Source organism: Herpailurus yagouaroundi, unplaced genomic scaffold, assembly GCF_014898765.1.
Source record: "Herpailurus yagouaroundi ecotype Mexico unplaced genomic scaffold, PumYag 197, whole genome shotgun sequence".
In the NCBI taxonomy this organism is placed as follows: domain Eukaryota; kingdom Metazoa; phylum Chordata; class Mammalia; order Carnivora; family Felidae; genus Herpailurus; species Herpailurus yagouaroundi.
Window position 1 is genome coordinate 28,137,846 of NW_024412428.1, and position 25,651 is coordinate 28,163,496.

General features: G+C 37.7%; 1 protein-coding gene across 2 annotated transcripts in view; it reads left to right on the forward strand.

Annotated features, from left to right (window-relative positions):
* VWA8 (von Willebrand factor A domain containing 8) overlaps window positions 1-25,651 on the forward strand; it is a 369,166-nt gene that overhangs the window by 624 nt on the left and 342,891 nt on the right. For both annotated transcript variants that reach the window (XM_040448547.1, XM_040448546.1), the window contains exon 2: window positions 18,502-18,579. In XM_040448547.1, coding sequence (XP_040304481.1) covers window positions 18,502-18,579 — 78 coding nt within the window. The remainder of the gene's footprint in view (window positions 1-18,501; window positions 18,580-25,651) is intronic.

A 25,651-nucleotide genomic window follows, 5' to 3' on the forward strand; every position in this document is an offset into this window, starting at 1 on the left:
CGCCTCTTTTTGGGGGCGGGTGCCGGCTGCCCGTGTTTTCCCTTGCCAATACTTTCACGACGCTCTTCCCCCCCCCCCCCCGCTGCTTTTAACCCTGGGATGCTGATTTGGACTACAGTACACGCTGGGGTTTAATGCAGGAGCCCTCAGAAATTGTTGAAACCTGGGATTGACCTTGCTCTCAGAGTGTCAAGGGCCTGGAAGCCAGTCTGTGTCATGTTCCAACCAGGGCTAGTGGCGGCTTAGAAGTGTACGTTCTCGCCAAGGATCCCATCGTTAACAGTGTTTTAAATGTATACGCAGGCCTTTCTGAATTTTCCAGGAGTTTTCCTTTCCCAAAGTGTTCACATCTTATTAGAGCTGAAAATCACAACTTAATTTTAAAACTCCTGACTGTACCAATGAGATAATTTAGACCCAGAAGGGAAAACTGGCTTGCAGATCACACAGCTAGTGACTGCTTTAGAATCACGTGTCTGATTTCTCAACTCAGCCCTTTTTTTTTTTTTTTTTTCCTTTTGGTTATACTAGAGCTGGTTTTCAGAATCTTTTTTTGTTACATGCTGGAGTTAGAGCATTTGTGCTGGTTAAGGGGAAGGATGTATGTTGTTGGCTGTTCTTGAATGGCAAAGTGATTCTAGGCAAGATTTTGTCAGTGTCATTGCTGCTTAGAATACCAGAGGTTTTTACTTGGAAGTTGTAGGTTTCATTGTTCTTGCAAAGACTGGCCCCAATAATTTTCCTTGCCAGGTTTAGGTCCGGTATGTTCCATCCATTCATTCATTTACTGAACAAATTCTTTTTTTTTTTCGTTTTGTGATTTCAAATTTTGCTCCTTTACCAGTTATTGTGACTATTGTGATATTAAGAGTTTTTTGTTTGTTTGTTGCTTCTTTGTCCTAGAAAGCAGGGAGGACAAGGGTGGAAGTGCAGCATAATCTGTAACTTGGGCTTTGGAGTTAAACAGTATGGGTTGGAGTCCATTTCTGCACCATCTGGATATGGAGATCTGAGGGTGGGTTGCTTAATTTTGTGTCCCAGTTTTCTTAAATGAGGATAAAAAGAGTATATTTGATAGGATTATTATGAGGATTTAATTAGTTCATATAATTCCTGGCACATGTTAACATTCAATAAAAGTTAGCTTATTATTCTTAGTATATATATTTTTAGCTATGGGAGAGTTGTTCTGTTTCCTTGGCTTTAGATGAAATGAAACCAGTTACTTTAGGTTTAAAACTATCAGCTAGCTGGCTAGGCATACGGGAAAAAGTTAAGTCATATGACCTTTAAAAAAATTGGTCTTTGTACATGAATAATACGTGGTGATTATAAAAACATTAAAACTGTCCTCAACATTATGTCCAACAAATCAAAGTACAGGCTTTGCTTAAAATGTGAGACTCATGAACACATAATAGACAACATATTAACTTCTTAGACTTAGTCATTGACTGGCAGAATCAGACCACAAGGAGTAAGTTGTGCTAAACTTACTCGCCTTGCTGTTGCAAAGATGCCCAATGTTGCAGGTGTGAAGACTGAGTAAATTCATTTGGAACCTTATGAGAGATCTGGACTCTATTAAGAACAGCTGAGAGCCAGGTAAATCGGAGGCAAGCTCTTGGCTACCCTGGGACATAATGTTGTCCATAAAGGTTGGAGTGTCTCATTTTGAACCAGAGGTCATACATAGACAAAATAAAAGCCACAAATAGCACTGTGATGTAATGAATTACAATTTAGATTGGAAAGATGCTCCCAGCTGCATATACACATGTGACCAGTAACTCATCTCTGCATGTAATTGACCTTGCTTCCTTGTAGATTGGAAAAAGAGCACTGGGGTACATAAGCAGTAGATTCATGTTCTATACTGTTCTTATCTTTCCTGGACTGTATGTATGTCTTATTTATCTTTATATTCCTTTGGTACCTGTCAACACTTTGTATCGTGTTGACACGATACAAGCACTCAGTGACTTATAATACTAAAATTCATACAGAGAAGGAAACCAGGTACTTTAGGTTTAAAACTATCAGAGTTTTAACTATCTCCTTCCAGGAGAGGCTGGAATTGCCTTGTTGGCTTTCAAGATAGGAGCTTTATAAAGCCTGGTAAAGAAGAGAGGGTCATTTATGTTAAAAAAAAAAAAAAATCCCAAAACCCACTGCCTTTTGTTCTTTGCTATTGGATAGTTTTAAGTATCGATAATTTGTAAATTTTTTGTATCTCTTTATGCTTCAATTGGTAGTGTTGTCTCTTAGTTTTAGGAACAAAGAGGCTTACAAGGAGGTTAGCTACTGCAAAGAATTTTCAATAAAGATTATTGTAGGGTTTCACAGATGGAGGCAAGTAAATTGGCTCAGTGGGACTCTGACAGTGAACTGTTTAGATATACCATGGAGCAGGCTCAAATGATAAACCTGGAAGCATAACTCTGTGTAATCCACCATGACATGTTTAGTGCTGTCATTTAACACCATTGTTATTAAAGGGACTCTGTTTTATCTCTTATGACTTTTGTATATTAATACATTTGATAAAGGAATCTTTAAAAATACTTTTTGTATAAGAAATTGTGTTCATTGTTGAAAAGTAAAGTGCAGACAAATCCCCTGAGATATAATCTCCCATTCAAAGTCATCATTGTCAACTTTATGGTGTTAATATTATCAGATTTTGTGAAATACATATAATATTTATTTGTACAACTGCACATTTCTTTTTTAAAAATAGGATCATGTATTTTTTATAATTCTCACTTAACCATTATTGTAACATATTAAAGTGGTAAATATTGCTACACATGTTCATTTTAAGTAGATCCTAAAGTCATATATTTATTCATATAATTTGTTTTACCAGTTTTCCATTGTTGGACATTCAGGTTGCCTACTTTTATTTCTATTTTTTTTTAAAGAAATCTCTACACCCAATGTGGGGCTCAAACTCATGACCCTGAGATTAGGAGTTGGATGCTCTACTGACCTGAGCCAGCCAGGTGCCACAGGTTGTCTGTTTTTAAATATATAAAAAGTGCAATAGACATCCACCCATAATGCATTTTTTTGTGATTTTATTCCAGAGATACAATAGAAGTAATGACTTTGGGGAGGGGAAATAGAGAATTCCTGCTTCATGAAGAATACAGTGTAAAGGGAAAAACTAAACTATGATGGTTCAGGTCTTAGCTCTGTATTTACTAGGTATTGAACTTTGGGAAAATTAACTACTTTAAACTTGCAGTAGGCTATTTTGACCCTGAGGACATTGTGACCCTTCTATATTAAAGCATTTAGCAGTAAAATCCCAAAACAATTGTAACTTAATAAATCATTGGGAGGACCTGTGTTAGGAACGTGCAGACTAATCTGGAAATTGCTGATATATTTGGTTTTCTCTTGGGTCTAAGTTTTGTATTAAAAAAAGTGGTGACACTAAACCAGTGGTTTTTAACCAAGAGTGATTCCCTTCCCCCAGGGGAAAATGTGCATAGAAAAACATGGTGGTGGGTTCACATAGGTGGGATATCTAATGGTTTCAGGCTAGATGTAGGATGTTAAAGCGTCTTTAGAGCTTGGACCCTCTCTGCCCTTCCCCGTGGGCCCCCCCCCCCCCCCCGCCTCCTTTCTACTCTCCATTTGTTGGATTTGATTTTTGCTGTATTGGTTTCAACATCTGTTGGGATTTCTTCAAGTGGTAGCAATGATAGCCTTACTGACAGCCCCAGATTTTGATTGTCCTTACACTTCACACTGTTAGAAAAAGAGGGGGATGCCTGGGTGGCTCAGTTGGTTAAGCAACTTCGGCTCAGGTCATGATCTCACTGTTTGTGGGTTTGAGCCCCACGTCAGGCTCTGTGCTGACAGCTCAGAGCCTGGAGCCTGCTTCCAATTCTGTCTCCCTCTCTCTCTGCCTCTCCCCGGCTCACACTCTGTCTGTCCACCTCTCTCTCAAAAATGAACATTAAGAAACAATTTAAAAAAAGAGAGAACATCTTTTCCTTGAGCTCGGACAAAAATCCTTGTGAGAACTCTTACTGGCCATGCCTGGATCATGTGTCCTTCTCTAAAACAATCACTGTGGCCAGACAGTGGAATATTCTGACAAGTTTGTGCAGGATATTCACTTCTGGAGGTTCTGGTGCAGGGATAAAGGTTGGGATTAATGGTATAAACTCTACCCAAACCAGATGGGATGGGTTCTCCACTGGATAGAGGGATTCTGTTGTCAAAAGGGAAAGAATGTTGAGTAGGTAAAACAAAACAGCTGTCTACTAAAACTCAAGTGTGTAATATCCAAAGGGGTTTTACAAGAATAAGTGTTATTTAGAATACACTATTGGGGCGCCTGGGTGGCTTAGCGTCTGACTTTGGCTCAGGTCATGATCTCGCGGTTTGAGTTCAGGTCCCATGTCAAGCTCTGAGACTGGAGGCTGCTTCTGATTCTGTGTCTCTCTCTGTGCCTCCTCTGCTCACACACTCTCTCTCTCAAAATAAATAAATATTAAAAAAAATAAAATGCACTATTAATTATTATTTGAATATAGAGATTATTTTCCTATAAACCTTTGGGAAATTCCTTTAAAGTAGGATGATTGCAAGTGATAAAATCAAACCTTATTACTTTAAATAAACCTTAATTTATCTTTCATTTGGAAGGTTTTATCTTTTGGATTCTTTTCAGGGCTTTTAATTTTCAAATCGATACTTTCCATGCCTGAATAAAACATATATCAGTTTATTGGTGGTAGTATTTGTGTGAGAGTTTGTATGCTGTATACAGGGATTTAAGTAATCTGAGTTACATGTGGTTGCTTTTTTGCATTATTTGTAATAAATGTAATTAAGTGTTAAGCAGTATATTCTATAACAATCTGTACTTATTTATTAACCTATTCCAGTTATTCTAGTAGTTTCCATTATGAATATCTTACATCATTAACTACAGTGTCTAAAAAGATGATTGTATTTAATCAAAATAGTGTATTTGAAGAAAGGTATACCTTAGTTTCTTCTAAGTTGTATTACCTATTGTGTTATATAAGTATTTTCACTTCCCTTTAGAGTCATACTTACACTACTTCATTTAAATCAAGTCTTTACAAATGACTTGATTTCTGAGCTTTTTGAAAGATAGGCTGTTCTCAGTGCAGAAAATCAGTGAACTAGGGCTTAAGACAACACTTAATTAAGAAAACAGTATTTAATTAAAAGCTATATTCATTCACATATTCATTTACCAAACATTTCTTGAATACCCAGTTGGTTTAAGATATTATTTTTGGCTCTATGAGTACAAAGGTGATTAAAACATAGGCCCTGCCCGCAAAATGCTACACTTTTACAGACTGAACAGTGGTCTTCAAAAATTTTCACACTTACCTCCTAAAAGGATTTTGAAAATATGTATCCTTTTTATATTTTGAAGTTGATATCTAGAAATTTTCCTGAAAAGAATAAATAATTGCAGAGTACAGTGTTTCCAGTGTGTTGTAAATATTGACATTTAAAATAAAAATTTTTAACAGTCTTGAAAGTGTATCTTTTAAGTGAAATTAGCATATCCTAGTAATATGTTAGCCACTATCTCTGTTTTGAAAAATAGATTAAAAAGCTCATGTTTAACTATCAGGAAGCTCATGTTACTTTTTTTTTTATCTCCTTGAATTTATATTTCAATTACCACTACTCATCATAATTTTACCTTAATATTTTTACTCTTAAAATGTTTTGTCTTTAGATTTCTCTGCACAAAAATGTTTAAGTGTTAAAACATATCTATCACTACAATTATTAAAGCATAATTGTTCAAAAGAACATCAATATGTTTCAAATTTCTTAAAAAAATGTAAAATTTTGCGGAAATGTACCTGTTAACAACATGAGTGGTGCTTTTCCCCAGTTAAATATTAATGTAATTAATAGCTCCTAATTGAGTACTAATTTTGCTGCAATGTATATAATTTTGATATAGAAATACCACTCCGTTCTTTACAGACTTTTTATATATGAGCCAAAAGTAATATGTTGATTAATTATCAAAAATGTTATTTTTAGTGGTCTATCAACTGACAACTTGATTATAGCCTTTTCAGTTTTGTTCATAGCCAATAATTGGAAACCACTTGACTGGCAGGTAGAGTCACTGACCTAACCAGCCAGTACCATCACTCTGACTCAGTTTCTGGAAGATTCACTAAAAAGCTTTACCAAAATTTATCAAAAGGTTATGGTTTTTTCCTCATGTAGAGGCTGCTTGTTTAATGTACTCGGAAAAGAGGTGATAAAATGAACCCTTCATTCAGCATACCTTTGCCAGTATAGTATTTGAGAAAATGCTTTTATCATGTTTAAATACTTTTTTTTTAATATATGAAATTTATTGTCAAATTGGTTTCCATACAACACCCAGTGCTCATCTCAAAAGATGCCCTCTTCAATACCCATCATCTACCCTACCCTCCCTCCCACCCCCCATCAACCCTCAGTTTGTTCTCAGTTTGTTCTCAGTTTTTAAGAGTCTCTTATGCTTTGGCTCTCTCCCACTCTAACCTTTTTTTTTTTTTTCCCTTCCCCTCCCCCATTGGTTTCTGTTAAGTTTCTCAGGATCCACATAGGAGTGAAACCATATGGTATCTGTCTTTCTCTGTATGGCTTATTTCACTTAGCATCACACTCTCCAGTTCCATCCACGTTGCTACAAAGGGCCATATTTCATTCTTTCTCATTGCCACGTAGTACTCCATTGTGTATATAAACCACAATTTCTTTATCCATTCATCAGTTGATGGACATTTAGGCTCTTTGCATAATTTGGCTATTGTTGAGAGTGCTGCTATAAACATTGGGGTACAAGTGCCCCTATGCATCAGTACTCCTGTATCCCTTGGGTAAATTCCTAGCAGTGCTACTGCTGGGTCATAGGGTAGGTCTATTTTTAATTTTTTGAGGAACCTCCACACTGTTTTCCAGAATGGCTGCACCAGTTTGCATTCCCACCAACAGTGTAAGAGGGTTCCCATTTCTCCACATCCTCTCCAGCATCTATAGTCTCCTGATTTGTTCATTTTGGCCACTCTGACTGCGTGAGGTGATATCTGAGTGTGGTTTTGATTTGTATTTCCCTGATGAGGAGCGATGTTGAGCATCTTTTCATGTGCCTGTTGGCCATCCGGATGTCTTCTTTAGAGAAGTGTCTTTTCATGTTTTCTGCCCATTCCTTAACCGGATTATTTGTTTTTTGGGTGTGGAGTTTGGTGAGCTTTTTATAGATTTTGGATACTAGCCCTTTGTCTGATATGTCATTTGCAACTATCTTTTCCCATTCCGTTGGTTGCCTTTTAGTTTTGTTGGTTGTTTCCTTTGCTGTGCAGAAGCTTTTTATCTTCATGAGGTCCCAATAGTTCATTTTTGCTTTTAATTCCCTTGCTTTTGGGGATGCGTCAAGTAAGAAATTGCTGCGTCTGAGGTCAGAGAGGTCTTTTCCTGCTTTCTCCTCTAGGGTTTTGATGGTTTCCTGTCTCACATTCAGGTCCTTTATCCATTTTGAGTTTATTTTTGTGAATGGTGTAAGAAAGTGGTCTCGTTTCATTCTTCTGCATGTTGCTAGCCAGTTCTCCCAGCACCATTTGTTAAAGAGACTTTTTTCCATTGGATATTCTTTCCTGCTTTGTCAAAGATTAGTTGGCCATACTTTTGTGGGTCTAGTTCTGGGGTTTCTATTCTATTCCATTGGTCTATGTGTCTGTTTTTGTGCCAATACCATGCTGTCTTGATGATTACAGCTTTGTGGTAGAGGCTAAAGTCTGGGATTGTGATGCCTCCTGCTTTGGTCTTCTTCAGAATTACTTTGGCTATTCGGGGCCTTTTGTGGTTCCATATGAATTTTAGGATTGCTTGTTCTAGCTTTGAGAAGAATGCTGGTGCAATTTTGATTGGGATTGCATTGAATGTGTAGATAGCTTTGGGTAGTATTGACATTTTAACAATATTTATTCTTCCAACCCATGAGCATGGAATGTTTTTCCATTTCTTTATATCTTCTTCAATTTCCTTCATAAGCTTTCTATAGTTTTCAGCATACAGATCTTGTACATCTTTGGTTAGATTTATTCGTACGTATTTTATGCTTCTTGGTGCACTTGTGAATGGGATCAGTTTCTTTGTCTTTCTGTTGCTTCATTATTAGTGTATAAGAATGCAACTGCTTTCTGTGCATTGATTTTGTGTCCTGCACCTTTGCTGAATTCATGTATCAGTCCTAGCAGACTTTTGGTGGAGTCTATTGGGTTTTCTATGTATAATATCATGTCATCTGCAAAAAGTGAAAGCTTGACTTCATTTTTGCCAATTTTGATGCCTTTGATTTCCTTTTCTTGTCTGATTGCTGATGCTAGAACTTCCAACACTTTGTTAAACAACAGCGGGGAGAGTGGACATCCTGTCGTGTTCCTGATCACAGGGGGAAAGCGCTCAGGTTTTCCCCATTGAGGATGATGTTAGCTGTGGGCTTTTCATAAATGGTTTTTATGATGTTTATGTTCCTTCTATCCCGACTTTCTTGAGGGTTTTTATTAAGAAAGGATGCTGAATTTTGTCAAATGCTTTTTCTGCATTAATTGACAGGATCATATGGTTCTTATCTTTTCTTTTATTAATGTGATGTATCACGTTGATTGATTTGTGAATGTTGAACCAGCCCTGCATCCCAGGAATGAATCCCACTTGATCATGGTGAATAATTCTTTTTATAAGCTGTTGAATTCAATTTGCTAGTATCTTATTGAGAATTTTTGCATCCATATTCATCAGGGATATTGGCCTGTAGCTTTTTTTTTACTGGGTTTCTGGGTCTCTGTCTGGTTTAGGAATCAAAGTAATACTGGCTTCATAGAATGAGTCTGGAAGTTTTCCTTCCCTTTCTATTTTTTGGAATAGCTTGAGAAGGATAGGTATTATCTCTGCTTTCAATGTCTGGTAGAATTCCCCAGGGAAGCCATCTGGTCCTGGACTCTTGTTGGGAGATTTTGATAACTGATTCAGTTTCTTCACTGATTATGGGTCTGTTCAAGCTTTCTATTTCCTCCAGTTTGAGTTTTGGAAGTGTGTGGGTGTTTAGGAATTTGTCCATTTCTTCCAGGTTGTCCAGTTTGTTGGCATATAATTTTTCATAGTATTCCCTGATAATTGCTTGTATCTCTGAGGGATTGGTTGTAATAATTCCATTTTCATTCATGATTTTATCTATTTGGGTCATCTCCCTTTTCTTTTTGAGAAGCTTGGCTAGAGGTTTATCAATTTTGTTTATTTTTTTCAAAAAACAAACTCTTGGTTTCATTGATCTGCTCTACAGTTTTTTTAGATTCTATATTGTTTATTTCTGCTCTGATCTTTATTATTTCTCTTCTTCTGCTGGGTTTGGGGTGTCTTTGCTGCTGTGCTTCTATTTCCTTTAGGTGTGCTGTTAGATTTTGTATTTGGGATTTTTCTTGTTTCTTGAGATAGGCATGGATTGCAATGTATTTTCCTCTCAGGACTGCCTTCACTGCATCCCAAAGCGTTTGGATTGTTGTATTTTCATTTTCGTTTGTTTCCATATATTTTTTAATTTCTTCTCGAATTGCCTGGTTGACCTATTCATTCTTTAGTAGGGTGTTCTTTCACTTCCATGCTTTTGGAGGTTTTCCAGACTTTTTCCTGTGGTTGATTTCAAGCTTCATAGCATTATGGTCTGAAAGTATGCATGGTATGATCTCAATTCTTGTATACTTATGAAGGGCTGTTTTGTGACCCATCTATCTTGGAGAATGTTCCATGTGCACTCGAGAAGAAAGTATATTCTGTTGCTTTGGGATGCAGAGTTCTAAATATATCTGTCAAGTCCATCTGATCCAATATATCATTCAGGGCCCTTGTTTCTTTATTGATCATGTGTCTAGATGATCTATCCATTGTTGTAAGTGGGTTATTAAAGTCCCCTGCAATTACCACATTCTTGTCAATAAGGTTGCTTATGTTTGTGAGTAATTGTTTTATGTATTTGGGGGCTCCCGTATTTGGCGCATAGACATTTATAATTGTTAGTTCTTCTTGATGGATAGACCCTGTAATGATTATATAATGCCCTTCTTCATCTCTCATTACAGCCTTTAATTTAAAGTCTAGTTTGTCTGATATAAGTATGGCTACTCCAGCTTTCTTTTGACTTCCAGTAGCAATCTATCCAGTATGATAGATACTAACATGATCTATCCAGTATGATAGATACTAGATAGATATGATCAATACTATCATGTATGATAAATAGTTCTCCATCCCCTCACTTTCAATCTGAAAGTGTCCTCAGGTCTAAAATGAGTCTCTTGTAGACAGCAAATAGATGGGTCTTGTTTTTTTATCCATTCTGATACCCTATGTCTTTTGGTTGGTACATTTAGTCCATTTACATTCAGTGTTATTATAGAAAGATATGGGTTTAGAGTCATTGTGATGTCCATAGGTTTCATGCTTGTAGCGATGTCTCTGGTACTTTGTCTCAAAGGATCCCCCTTAGGATCTCTTGTAGGGCTGGTTTAGTGGTGATGAATTCCTTCAGTTTTTGTTTGTTTGGGAAGACCTTTATCTCTCCTTCTATTCTAAATGACAGATTTGCTGGATAGAGGATTCTCGGATGCACATTTTTTCTGTTCATCACATTGAAGATTTCCTGCCATTCCTTTCTGGCCTGCCAAGTTTCAGTAGAGAGATCTGTCACTAGTCTTATCTGTCTCCCTTTATATGTTAGAGCATGTTTATCCTTGGCTGCTTTCAGAATTTTCTCTTTATCCTTGTATTTTGCCAGTTTCACTATGATAGGTTGTGCAAAAGATCGATTCAAGTTATGTCTGAAGGGAGTTCTCTGTGCCTCTTGGATTTCAATGCCTTTTTCCTTCCCCAGATCAGGGAAGTTCTTGCTATGATTTCTTCAAGTACACCTTCAGCACCTTTCCCTCTCTCTTCCTCCTCTGGAATACCAATTATGCGTAGATTATTTCTCTTTAGTACATCACTTAGTTCTCTAATTATCCCCTCATAGTCCTGGATTTTTTTAATCTTTTTCTCAGCTTCTTCTTTTTCCTTAATTTTATCTTCTAGTTCACCTATTCTCTCTTCTGCCTCTATAATCTGAGCTGTGGTCATCTCCATTTTATTTTGCAGCTCATTAGTAGCATTTTTTTGCTCTTCCTGGCTGTTCCTGAGTGCCTTGATCTCTGTAGCAAGGGATTCTCTGCTGTCCTTTATACTGTTTTCAAGCCCAGCGATTAATTTTATGACTATTATTCTAAATTCACTTTCTGTTATATTGTTTAAGTCATTTTTGATCAGTTCGTTAGCTGTCATTATTTCCTGGAGGTTTTTTTGAGGGGAATTCGTCCGCTTCGTCATTTTGAATAGTCCCTGGAGTGGTGTGGAACTGCAGGGCACTTCCCCTGTGCTGTCTTGAATAACTTGCGTTGGTGGGTGGGGCCACAGTGAGACCTGATGTCTGCCCCCAGCCCACCGCTGGGGCCACAGTCAGACTGGTGTGTGCCTTCTCTTCCCCTCTCCTTGGGGTGGGATTCACTGTGGGGTGGCGTGGCCCGTCTGGGCTACTTGCACACTGCCAGACTTGGGGGATCAGGCTGGGGATCTGGTGTATTAGCTGGGGTGGATCGGCAAGGTGCACAGGGGCGGGAGGGGCAGGCTCAGCTCGCTTTTCCTTTGGAGATCTGCTTTGGGAGGGGCCCTGCGGCACCGGGAGGGAGTAAGACCTGCCGGAGGGATGGATCTGCAGAAGCACAGGGTTGGGTGCAAGCAAGATCCGTGGCAAGCAAATTCCATGACGGGAACTGGTTTCCTTTGGGATTTTGGCTGGGGGATGGGCGAGGGAATGGCGCTGGCGAGCGCCTTTGTTCCCCGTCGAGCTGCGCTCTGTCTTCCGGGGCTCAACAACTCTCCCTCCCGTTGTTCCCCAGGCCTCCTGCTTTCTGAGCAGAGCTGTTAGTTTATAACCTTCCAGATGATAAGTCCCGCTTGCTGTCCAAACACACTCCGTTCGGCCCCTCCGCTTTTGCCAGCCAGACTCGGGGCCTCTGCTTGGCCGGCGGGCTGCCTCTCTGCCCCGGCTCCCTCCCGCCAGTCCGTGGAGCGGGCACCGCCTCTCCGCCCTTCCTACCCTCTTCCGTGCCTCTCGTCTGCACTTGGCTCTGGAGAATCCGTTCTGCGAGCCTTCTGGCGGTTTTCTGGGTTATTTAGGCAGGTGTGGGTGGAATCTAAGTGGTCAGCAGGACACAGTGAGCCCAGAGGCCTTCTACCCTGCCATCTTCCCTCAGGTCATTTTTATCTCATGCTCTTCGGGCATTTTGATCATTTTACCTCAGTGCTGAGCCACTTCTGGATCTCTAAGTTGTTTTGAGAGAGAAGTATAAAGTGAGTTTACAAATAGCAGCCAGTTGAAACATAAATTCTTAAAAAAATTTTTTTGTTAGTGTTTAATTATTTTTCAGAGAGAGAGAGCGCATGCCTAATTACTTTTTAATCAAATTTTAGTTTTCATAATTAAAAAAGGTAGCCTGTATTATCAATTCAATCAGCTTAATTAGGCTTTCTGACAGAAAAAAACATTTTTCCTTTCAATGCGAATGAATGTGTTAGTATGTATAATAAGGAATGTTATAAAAACCACTGAATGAGAATGCAGGCCACATTTTATAGGCTAAATGCAATAAAATCTAGTGGTCACATATTTAAGTCATCGATTTCATAATGTATGCTTTGCAGTTTTATTTTTTAGTATAATTTATAAGTAATTTAATAGTTAAAGGAAGTTATTTATGTAGTGAGGTCTCTGATAGAAGACATGATATTGTTTTATTAAATGTGTAATAAACTTTCTTGATGCATCTTAGAGAACAATTAAAATCATGTATAAAAATCAGAAATAAATAAATCAGTTTGTTTAATTCTCATGATCCAGCTTTGACACTGTATTTAGTGAAATGAGAACTAACTGGTTCAGAAGGTAGTATGTCCTTTTCACCGTAAGAGTTAGAAAATAGCCATCTTATAAGATGAGGAATGACTGTAATTGGAATGAATGGTTCATGATGACATTTGAGAAGAAATTTTTAACAGGCTTTTGAAAGACACATATCTGATCTGAAACAGACATTTAAAAGTTTTTTCTGTGGTTCTTATCCACCATATTGTGAAAATCTTGGTAGTACTGACAGTTACTTCAGTGACATTAAAACTGAGCAGCGTCAATTATGTGTGCTGCTTCAGGTGTTCAGAAGTGCCTTCTTGTGTGTGTGTAGGAATAGTATGTGTTCTCAAGGTAAGAATTGAGGAAAGGTAAAAAGCAGCTTGCCTTTAAGTACATAAAAAGCCAGGTTTGCACTCTGAGCTCTCACATCTTGGATTATTTGACAATATTAACTCCCGCTTCCCTACTCTGCAATATACTGTATCTGACACAGGCCAAAAATACTTCAGGCATTTCTAAAGCTACTCTTCACTTTTAGTAGGAATATGGAAGACATGGAGAAACTATTCTGAGGCAATTTATGTTGACTTGAATAATCTTTAAAGGAAGCTTCTCCTAGACCATAATTGAAAATGCCTCATTTGTTTAGTCCACTGGAGCAGTGCACCATCCACTGTAGAAATGTAAGGGGGAGGGCTTCTGAAAGAGCCTCTGGGAACGAAGGACCTGCAGGGCCAATTCTGTCAGGTCAGCATTCGGGAAGAACGGATCTAGAAACTGACCTCCTTAAGACTGCCGTGCTCTGGACCCTTAGGAAGTGTGTATCCTAACTTAAAGAGAATTATTGCAGAGGAACAATAATCAATACTTGTAATACAGTGTGAGAAATGCTATTACAGAAGCATGAGCCAGATACTGTGCTAGCAGAAAGACAGGAATGAGAGGATCAATTCTTGATGGAGGTGGAGATCATGCAAAAGGAAAAGTTAGGGAAAGTTCAACGGGGAGATGAAGAGATTTGAGGAGTAGGGGTCTGAAGGGAAAGGGTGTGAGAGAGTTGTGGAAGAACTTTCAGGCCAGGGAATAAAGCATCAATCACTGAGATAGGAATAGAAGAGGTAGAGCTGGTTGGACATAATTGGACAACACACACAGAAAGTAAAAAGTTATGATTTTCTCATGTTAAAGTTGAATTATCTCTAGAATATCTAAGAATGTCCAGTAGCCTGCTGATAGATATGGATCTCAGGAGAGAGATCTGAGCCAAAGGGGACGTTTAAGGCTTTAGTGTACAGAGGTCAGAGTTGGGCCATTAGCAGGGATTAGATGACTCAGGAAAAGTATAGCATGGTAACAGAAGGTGGCGAAGAACATCAGCTTTGAGGCAGGAAGGTCAAATACCTACTGCCTATGGATGTCATTTTCTTCTTTGCCCACAGCAGGCATGACTAGATCGCTCTCCTTATTTCTTCACAAGTCCAATTTTCATTGTGATTGCTTCTTTGGGTTTTTTTAGAAGCCTTTGGTTTGATTTCCGAATGTTGAGAGATTTTCCAGTTATCTTTTAGTTATTGATTTCTAGGTAATTACATTCTGATCAGAAAACATATTTTGTATGATTTCATCCTTTGACATTTATTAAGATTTGCTTTGCGGTCCAGCCTAAAATCTAGTTTGGTGAATGTCTCGTGTATTTGCAAAAAATATGTATTCTGCCCTTGTTGGGTGCAGAGTTCTGTAAAAGTCATTTATGTTGAATGGTTAATCGTGTTTTCATATCTTCTCTATCCTATTTTCCAGTTGATTTTAGCCAAAGGCTGAGAAAGAAGTATTCTTATTTCTATATCCTTCTGTTTTTTCCTGCTCTTCATGAATTGCTGAGATATATTAAAATATTCAAGTATGATTATGGATTTATCTAGTTCTACTTTTAGTTCTGTCAAGTTTTGTTTCCTGTTTATTCCCCAGCCTCCTCCTTGCCAGGTCACCACCATAGGTTTGCTGTATTCCTCCACAAAGGGTCACAGTTCACTTAGGAAGCTTTCTAAATATACTTTCTCTTCAGGCACTGTCCCCTTCTACTTGCTCTAGATCCTTACAGGCCTGGTGGTGGCCATAGCCTCCTGTTATTGCTAGTCCCAGGATACTGCATTATCCTTGCCCCAATTTCACAAATGGTTGGGCCCTGATTGCTAAATGGATATGTGTGGGCAAAACATTTCAGTCAGTAGGAAAATCCAGTGCAACAGCCTGAAATGAGTATGAGTCTGACATGTTGAAGGAATAGTGAGGAGGCCAGTGTAGCTGGAGTAGAGGAAGTCAGGAGGACACTTGTAGGAGATGAGGTAAGAGGAAATGGGGGAGTGAGATCAAAATAGCCTTTCAGACCATTGCAAAGATGAGGATTGAGCAAGGACTTGCATTACTTGACTCCTATTTTATTATGATCGCTGTGGCTGCTCTGTTGAGAATAAACTGCAGGGTGCAAGGGTTGAGGCAGGAGATGTGTTAGGTGAGAGAAAAGTTAAGTATGGCTGCAAGATTTCTGGTTTGAGCCCCTGGAAGGAGTAAGTTGCCATTTGCAGAACTGGGGAATACTGTGCGTAGAGCATATTTTGGTGTAAAGATCAGAAGCTCAATTTTGAATATGTTAGGTTTAACATATGTTAGGCATCTCAGTGCCTGTTGGTATCCATGTTTGGAGTTCAGTGGTTTGGGTTAGTGATACAAATTTGAGAGCCAGCAATATATTAGTTGCATCGAAAGATGTAAGACTGGGTGAGCTCGTCAAGGAGAGGTGGTAGGTGGAATAGAAAAGAGGCTAGAACTGGGCCTCTGCACGCAGTGTTAGGAAGTTGAGGAGAAGAGGCAGAGCAAGCAAGGAAGACTTGGGGTCATGGTGAGGTAGAAGGAAATAGAGGAGGTGATGGGGCTAGGAGATGGGGGGAGAGGGAGAAAGTGGTAGAATCCCCTATGGTGTAAGTCTTGAAAGGAGGCAGCGCTCCGACTCTACCCCGGAAATCACAGTGGTCAGCTCTTCCTCCTGCCTGCCTCCTGCAGCCAGGCTGTGGGTAGTAACCTTGGCTCCGCCAGTTAACTGCCCTGCCCAGGACTCTTGAGTCATGAGGGAATTACGCAGAGGCTGTATGAACAGTTTACCTGTGGCGGTGTCCTTATTGTTAGAAGATGTATCTGAAGACTAGACTACAGATGAAGAATCATGATTTCTGTAACTTAAGATAGTGTTTTTCCAACTTTCCTACAGGTTTAAAAGTTACCAAAATGAAATGGGGGAAAAAGTTGTCCTCTGGTCATGATGTCCCTGGTGTGGGTCTAGTGGTACAAGGGACAGTGTCTCAGTGAGCTTTTCCTAAGGTGTGACTTTGTGTGACTTCTGTTTCTCCTTTGCCTTCTCTACCATGCTGTGGACTAGTAACTGAGTCGTGTTCTCTTCAGTAACCCATGGCTCCTGTGAGCTATTTCCTATAACTGCTGTAACAAACTCCAGTACCTTTAAAAAAAATTATTTAAATTCAAGTTAGTTAACATACCGTGTAGTATTGGTTTCAGGAGTAGAACCCAGTGATTCATAACCCAGTGCTCATCCCAACAAGTGCCCTCCTTAATGCCCATCGCCCCCACCCACTTCCTTTCCAGCAGCCCTCAGTTTGTTCTCTGCATTTAAGAGTCTTTTATGGTTTGCCTCCCTCTGTTTTTATATTATGTTTCCTTCCCTTATGTTCCTCTTTTTGTTTCTTTCCACATATGAGTGAAATCATATGGTGTTTGTCTTTCTCTGACTGACTAATTTCACTTAGCATAATACCCTCTAGTTCCATCCATGTAATTGCAAATGGCAAGATTTCATTCTTTTTGATTGCCGAGTAATACTCCATATATGTACCATATCTTCTTTATCCATTGATCCATCAATGGACATTTGGGCTCTTTCCGTACTTTGGCAATTGTTGATAGTGCTGCTATAAACATTGGGGTGCATGTGCCCCTTTGAAACAGCATATCTGTATCCCTTGGATAAATACTTAGTAGTACAATTGCTCGGTCGTAGGGTAGTTCCATTTTTAATTTTTTGAGGAACCTCCATACTGTTTTCCAGAGTGTCTTCCCCAGTTTGCATTGCCATCAACAGTGGAGAAGTGTTCCCCTTTTTCTGCATCCTCGTCAACATCTGTTGTTTCCTAAATTGTTAATTTTAGCCATTCTGACAAGTGTCAGGTGGTACCTCATTGTGGTTGCAATGCCTTTTTACTATGCTAATTTGAGGTGGGGTTTCTGCTGTAACAGTTATATGAAATAACTCCAGGAATCACAGGTTGCTTAGAGCCAAGATTAAATGAAGTAACATAAATAATGTGTCTATAACAATATTTGCCAAATAGCCAGTATTCAGTAAGTATTAGCTGATGTCTAGACTAATTCACAGGAAAATTCCTTTGATTTACACTCTAAATATACACATATTCTGTACGAGAAGGTACACCTGAGTTTTAGATGATGTTTCTACTTTTCTCTCAACTTTTCACTTAGCTATAATACATTTCATCATCTATAAAATCTTTTTTAGTTTTTTTACAGAGTTGCTGATTTCCTCATTTGTAAAGCCTCTGTCTCATATGGTTATTCTGGGAATGTATAAAGTATTTAGCAGATAGTAATCATTCAACAAATGTTGGCAGTTTTTGCTATTACGATGATTTAAGGCCTTAGTCTCTGGGACACCTAACTAGCTCACAACTGGCAATGTTGGAATTTGTGTTTTGCACAGCTACTTTTCCTAAGTATCATTGAGCCCTTTACAAAGGAAGTACCAGGTGCAGATGGGATCAGTATGTCTATTTTGCTGTTGGAGAGAGCAAAGCAGAGATTGTTTGGTTTAGTCCTGCACTTTAGAAGATCAGCCACAGCCACAAATTAATGCTACTTAAAATTAGAACCATGTAGAATCTACTGAGAACTTTTGCCTGTTTTGTGCTGGTTTCATGTAGAAATTCTTGGCATATAGGCTGGGGCTTTCCTAGAAATATTGAATTTTTGGATTATGTTGCTGGGGAACATGTTTATAGAAAAAATAGGAACCTATAAAGATGTAATAAGTTTGTAATTTGTATTAAAGATGCCACCTTTTGGATGCTTTGGATGATCTTAAAATGCATTCTTCTGTATTGTTGACTTTATTAGTGTTGCTATTAGTGAGAAAATAATAAATTGATAAATTCTGTAGTACCTCACCTTTTTTTGCTAATGTAGCATTTAAAATCTGAATTTCCCCAGTGCTTCACGTCTCCATTATATAACTTATACTTTGGATACAAGTTTTAGAGCATAGTGGCTGACATAGGTGTGTCGATGGGGCCTAACATAGGCAGACATGTGCATTTCTATAAAGTCCTCAGGGCAGTCGTTGTTGGGAAAGGCATAGTGTGTTGTTTTATTGTCTCTTGTAAAGGTGTGTTTCCTTTTTCTCTTTTTAGGTGATACAGTTAATATTGGAGATGTATCCTACAAGTTGAAAACTCCTAAGAACCCAGAACTTGTGCCACAGAATTACAGTAAGAAATACTCATTTATTTATGAGTGAATGCCTTTTAACTTTTCATTATGGGAATTTTCAAAGATATCCAAAACTGGAGAGAAGAGTATAAACGTGATGTACTTATCATTCAGTTTTAACGTTTATCAGTGTATGCCAGTCTTGTTTTAACTGACTCCTCTAGTCTTTGTTCTGGGGTATTTAAAACTTATCCCAGACAGACATACTATCACTTCACCCCTGAATATTTCAATAAAACATTTATTTTTCACATAATTTTCTTTCTTTTTTTTCAATTGGGATCAAATTTACATATCATAAAATGCACAGATCTTAAGTATTCAACCACCAAGATTACTTGCATTACCTCTGAATATTCTTTTGTGCCCCTTCCCCTCTGATCTGCCCCGGAAGCCAATGGTCTTTTTTCCTACCATGATGGATTAGTTTTGCCTGCTCTTTAGCTTTATGTAAACAGAATCATATAGTATAGTTTTCCTGTGTGTGTATTTGGCCACTTTCCATCAAGGTAATGATTTTACAGGACCATCCATGGTCCTGTACTGATCAGTTCGTTCTTAATTGCTGAGTAGTGTCCCGTTGTATAAATAACAGCATAATTTATCTGTTCTGTCGATAGGCATTTGGGGGTTTCCATTTTTAGATTGTTGCAAATAAGGTTCTATGAACATTCCTGTACAAGTCCTGTAGTCATGACTTTTCACTTCTCTTGAATAAATAATGAGGAGTTGGGTGGATGTGTCATTGGGTGGATGGCTGTTTCGCTTCATGAGATACTGCCAAACTGTTCTCCAAGGTACTTGTGCTGTTTTAGCCTTTGACTGACGGTGATGTTCTGTATCCTTGCCGACATTAGTATTTCTAATCTTTTTGATTTTACTCATTATACTAGGTGTGAAATAATAACTAGTCATGGTTTTTGTTTTGTAACAGCTTTACTGAGATACAGTTAATATACCATAAAATTTACATTTTTTAAAAACTTCTTAAAATGTACAACTCAGTGGTTTTTAATGTATTCACAGAGTTGTGCAACCATGCCACTCTTTAACTTTTGAACATTTTCATCACACCAAAGAGAAACCTCGTACCATTAACTCCTTGTTTCCTTCTCCAACAACTTCACACACCCCACACCCCCCCATCCTTCAGTAACCGCTACTATATTTTCTGTATCTATAGATTTGCCTACTCTGAACATTTCATATAAATGAGATCATACAATATGTGGCCTGTGTCTGGCTTTCTTCACTTACAATGTTTTCAAGGTTCATCCACATTGTGGCCTGTATCAGTACCTGATTCCTTTTATGGCTAAATAATATTCCATTGTGTGGCTATACCACATTTTGTTTATCCAGTCATTGGTTGACAGACATTTGGTTTTTCTCTACTTTTAGGTTGCTATGAATAATACCGTTATGGACATTCATATAAGTTTTTTGACAGGTACGGGTTTTCAGTTTTCTTGGGTATATATTTAGGAATGGAATTGCTAGGTCAGATGGTAGCCCTTTGTTTAACATTTTGAGGAATTATCAAACTGCCCTCCACAGAGGCTGCCCCATTTTACGTTCACACCTGCAGTGTCCAGGGGTTCCAGTTTCTCCGCATCTTCACCAGCATTTATTATTACCTGTTTTTATTATGGGAAGTGGTATCTTGTTGTTTTGATGCGTGTCTCCCTAATGCGTCACAGGCAATTTTTTGCTCAAAATCATGCCGCTTCTTTTCTCACAATTCCTTAAATGAATCCTAATACGTTAGGAACAAAGATCATTCCTTACCTTTCATGATCTAGTCTCAGCCTCGTCTCCTATGACTCCCCTTCCTTATTTTATGTTCCAGTCATTGGACACAAAACGGCTATTTTTTTTTTTTTTTTTTGGTTCACTTTTCAGATTCTTCCACTAGACTATGTGCTCCTTGAGGGAGAATGTCTCACTTTCATCTGACATAAGTTTCCAATGACTCTGCCTCCTGAATGGCTCTGCAGACTGTCCTCTCCTCTTTGCCTCACTTTTCTTTTACTGCATTTTTTCTTTTTTTTGAGTTATTTTCTCAGTGGTCACTCCAGGGACCACAATTACCAATTTAGCTTAAAACAAACTTGTTCCTAGTAATAACTTAATTTCAGTTGTGTGCAAAAACTTTTTCTAATGTAGCTCTTTTCCCTTCTACTTCCTTTTTGCTGTTATCATACAAAATAGGTCTTTAAAATTTTTTTTAATGTTTATTTTTCAGAGAGAGAGAGAAAGAGAGAGAGAGAGAATGGGGGAGGGGCAGAGAGAGAGGGAGACACAGAATCTGAAGCAGGCTCCAGGCTCTGAGCTTTCATTGCAGAGCCCCATATGGGGCTCGAACTCACAAACTGCGAGATCATGACCTGAGCTGAAGTCGGACGCTTAACCGACTGAGCCACCCAGGCACCCCCAAAATATATATTTATACATTAGAATCTATCATCACAATTTTATAATTATCACTACATGAATTTGTCTCTTAAAGAGAAGAAAGGAATTACAAATAAAAATATGTTCATACTGTCTTTATATTTACATATTTACTAGTATTCTTTGTTTCTTTGTGTGCATTTGAGTTACCATCTAGTGTAGTTTCATTTCAGCTTGAAGGAGGGACTCACTTTAGTATCGCTTGTAGGGTAGAGCTGCTAGTGATAAATTCTCTCAGTTTTGGTTATCTGGAAATTTATTAATTTTACCTTTGGTGTTTGATGAATTCTTGATTGACAGTTTTTTTCCCCCCCAGCACGTTCAATATGTCATCCTACTGCCTCTGGCCTCCATAGTTTCTTTTTTTATTTACTTAAAAAAAAATTTTTTTTTATGTTTATTCATTTTTCAAAGACAGAGACAGAGCGCCACCAGGGGTGGGGCGGAGAGAGAGGGGGACACAGAATCTGAAGCAGGCTCCAGGCTCTGAGCTGTCAGCACAGAGCCCGACGCAAGGCTTGAACTAACCAACTGTGAGATAATGACCTGAGCTGAAGTTGGATGCTGAACCGACTGAGCCATCCAGGTGCCCCAGGCCTCCATAGTTTCTGATGAGAAATCAGTTATTGATTTTACCAAGAATCCCTTCTGATGATGAGCCACTTCTCTGTGCTCTCATACAGTCCATTTATCTTTGTCTTTTGATGGTTTGACTATGATGTGTCTAAGTGTGGTCTCTTTGAGTTTGCTCTATTTGGAGTTTGTTGAGCTTCTTGGATATGCATAGTAATGTTTTCCATTAATTTGGGGGAGTTCTTTGTAATCATTCTTCATTATTATTTCTTCCCTCCTCTCTGTCTTTCTGGGACTCACATGATGTGTGTGTTAATATACTCGAAGGTGTACTATAGCTTTCTGAGGGTCTGTTAATTTTTCTTTATCCTTTTTTCTTTCTGTTTCTTGGGCTGGATAATCTCAATTGACTTACTCAAGTTTGCTGATTATTCCGCCTGCTTACATCTGTTGTTGAGCCTCTTTGGTGATTATTTTTCATTTCACTTATAGTTTTTAACTTCAGAATTTCTCTTTGAATTTTTTATAATTTGTATTTATTGATATTTTCTAGTGAGATATTGTCATACTTTAAATTTTTAGACATGATTTCTTTTTGTTCTTTGAACATGCTTGTCATAGCTAATTTAAAGTGTTTGTCTACTAAGTTCAGTATCTGGCTTCCTCAAAGATTTTTTTTTTTTTTTGACTGCTTTTTTCCTCTGTATATGCTATACTTTCCTGTTTCTTTGTGTTTCTTATCATATTTCTTTTGAAAAGTAGAGCTGTTGACTAGTATAATTGGACAACTCTGGAAATCAGATGCCGCCTTCCCTAGGCTTTGGTTTTGCTCCTGTTTGTTTAATGACTTTTGTAGACTATTTTTCTGAAGTCTATATTCTTTGCCATATGTAGCCATTGAAGTTTTTACTCAGTTAGCTTAATGGCCAGCCAGTGATGGAAGAGAGATTTCCTAAATGCCTCAAAGAAATCAGTTCTCTTAGCCTTTGACCAGGGTCTCTTGTGTGTATGTTGGACATGATTTCAGGGCTTCACAGGCAGCTTACAAGTTTGCTTGTGTCTTCCGGCTTGTGCAAATCTTCAGTGTCAGCTGAAGGTGAGCGATTAGGCCCTTCTCAGAACTTTCCCAGACATGTGCATGGCCTTCTAGATTCCTAGTTGTACACTGTATGCCTTGGACATCTTACTCCCAGTTTTTCCTTTTAAGTTTTTTGTTTGTTTTTTTGTTTGGTCATCCTCTTGTTAACACCAACTAGTTTTGGTGCCTCCAACTATGATGTTAAACAGTTGTTGATTTTTTGTTGTTATTTGTACACTGGGAGCTCCAAGTGGGTCACATGAAGTCAAATTCTAACAAATGGGAGCTTTTCGGCAAGCTGTTAGATAAGTCAAGTAGGGATAGTTTTCTGGGGGTGGGACTCCTAGGAAGCTGCAACCCTGTTCTGTCCCTTCCAGTGGTTGCCAGGCTGCTCGTTTTCACCAGCATTGTAGGCAGTTGTTTTTCAAGGTTTCCAGAGAGCCTGGGAGAGAGATGGGGAAAGGGCAAGTTAAAATACCACAGAACTTACTGTTCATACTAAGGGTCACCTGTTTTTCTTGGATAAATGATTGCCAGATTGTTAGAAGTCTTGTTAATTTCTAGAGTTCTAAAAAAAAATTGATTTTGACAGCTTTTTGTAGTGTTGCCATTGGTTTTTTAGAGGAGTGGATTTTCAGAGGTCCTTACTCTGCTATTCCAGGAGTGCATGTCCTCTCACTGTGGTTGTAATTTGCATGTCGCTGATGAGTAATGGTGTTGAAGATATTTTCCTGTAATTAATGGTTATTTGCATATCTTTCATGAACTATCTTAAAATATTTTGCCTATTGAAAGAAACTGAGTTCACCTTCTTATTGTTGATTTGTAACAGTTATTTATATACTCTAGACACAAGTCCTTTGTCATGCTTACATGTTATGAATACTTGTTTTCAGTCTCTGCCTTGCCTAATAGTTTTCTCAGTGGTATCATTTAGTTGCAGAAGTTTTGATTACATACAGTTTATCTTTTATTGTGGTTAGTGCTTATTATGTCTTAGAAATCTTTGTCTACTTCAAAGTTGTGAAGATAAGTCTGTTGTTGTTTTTTTTTTCCTAAGAACTTTAGAGCTCTGTTTTATTTGAAAGGGATAGGTCCATTTCATCTCAGTTTTAAAATTTATTGGCAATTTTTTCATAATGTAGCCTTTATTCTTTAAATATCTGTAGAATCTGCATTGCTATTCCCTTTTTTATTCCTAATATTGGAAATGAGGGTTTTTTTTTTCTTTCTCTTTAATCACCCTAAGGAGTTTATCAGTGATATTAACTTTCAAAAAAATAGCTTTTTGTTGATTTTTCTCTGTTGTTTGTCCATTTGTTATTTCACTGATTTCCACTCTTTAATACTTCCTTACTTTTATTTACTTTGGTTCCTATTCTTTGTCCAACTATTTAAGATAGAGGGTCAGATTTCCCCCCCTTTTTTCCCCTAAATTAGATCTCCAAAGCCATAATTTTCCATCAAAATAGTGCTTTTGCTCTACCTCATAAAAGTTGATATGTTAAGGTTTCATTATTATTTCTTTCAAGATATTACTAAAAAATCACAAATTTTTTCTTTGGTTAGAGTTATTTAGAAGTGTGTTTGCTTCATTTTCAGTATTTGGTTTGTTTTTCTTTACCTTACAGTTATTGATTTCTAATTTAATACTGTTATGGTCAGAGAATATTCTCAGTTCTTTGAAATTGAAATTATTGAGACTTATGATCAGCATATGGCCTCTTTGAGCATTTCATGTAAACTTTGAAAAGAATTAATGTTCTGCTGATATTGGCTGTTGTAGTCTATAAATACAGATTTGGTCAATGTTGACAATATTGTTCAAGTCCTTTATGTTTTTATTGATTTTATCTACCTCTTCAGTCAATAAAGTGGTGTTAAACTGTCTGTTATGATTGTAGATTTGTCTGTTTTCCCCTTTATCCTACTCATTTTTATTTTGTATATTTTGAACCTCTATAATAGGTATGTACACATTTATAATTGTTATGTCTTCTTTATGAATGGTCCTTTTTATTATGCAATGCTGTCTTTTTCTGGTAACACTGTTTTTCTTAAAGTTTATTTTGTCTGATAATAATGTGAACCATACCATCTTTCTTGTGCTGTTTGTATGGTATGTTCTTTTTCATTCTTTTACTTTCAGCTAGTTGTGCCTTTATATTTCAAGTGTGTCTTTTGAACACCTTATTCATCCATTCTGACAAGCTGTTTCTTTGAATTGGAATGTTCAGCCCATTTACATTTAATATAATTATTGATTTAGATGTGTTTAAGTCTACCATCTTGATGTTTTTTTGCTCTTTGTCCTGTTTGTGATACATCTTTTCTTGTCTTCTTTTTAGGGATAATCTATCCATTTTGTCTCTTTCATAGGCTATCTCGTTATGCCTCTTTTTCTAGAGTAGCTCTGTCCAGTAGAATTTTCTGTAGTGATGGATATGCTTTATATTTGTGCTGTCCAATATAGCAGGCACTAGCCACATGTGGTTAACCATTCAAAATGTGATCAGTGCAATCAAGGAAAATAATTTTAGATTTTATTTCACTTTAGTTAATTTAAACTCAAATTTAAATAGCAACATGTGACTAGTGGGTACTCTATTGAACAGAGATGCTCTAGAGATTATAATATGCATCTACAACTTACCATAGTCTACTTTCAAACAATACATCTATTTTAGGAACAATGTGATAACTTTTCAACACTGTGCTTTCATTTACTTCTCACACCTTTGGTAGTCTCATTTTCATATATTTTAATTGCGTTAAAATTAAATATGCTAAACCACTATGATATTATTTTTTTACTTTAGGCAATCAATGGAATTTTAAAGAAATTGAATACATATGTAAAATGGAGATGGTTTTTAAAGTTTTTAATATTTATTCATATTTTGATGCTTTATGCTTCTTTTCATTTCGTTTTGCAGATTCAGACATCTCTCTGAAGGCATTTCCCT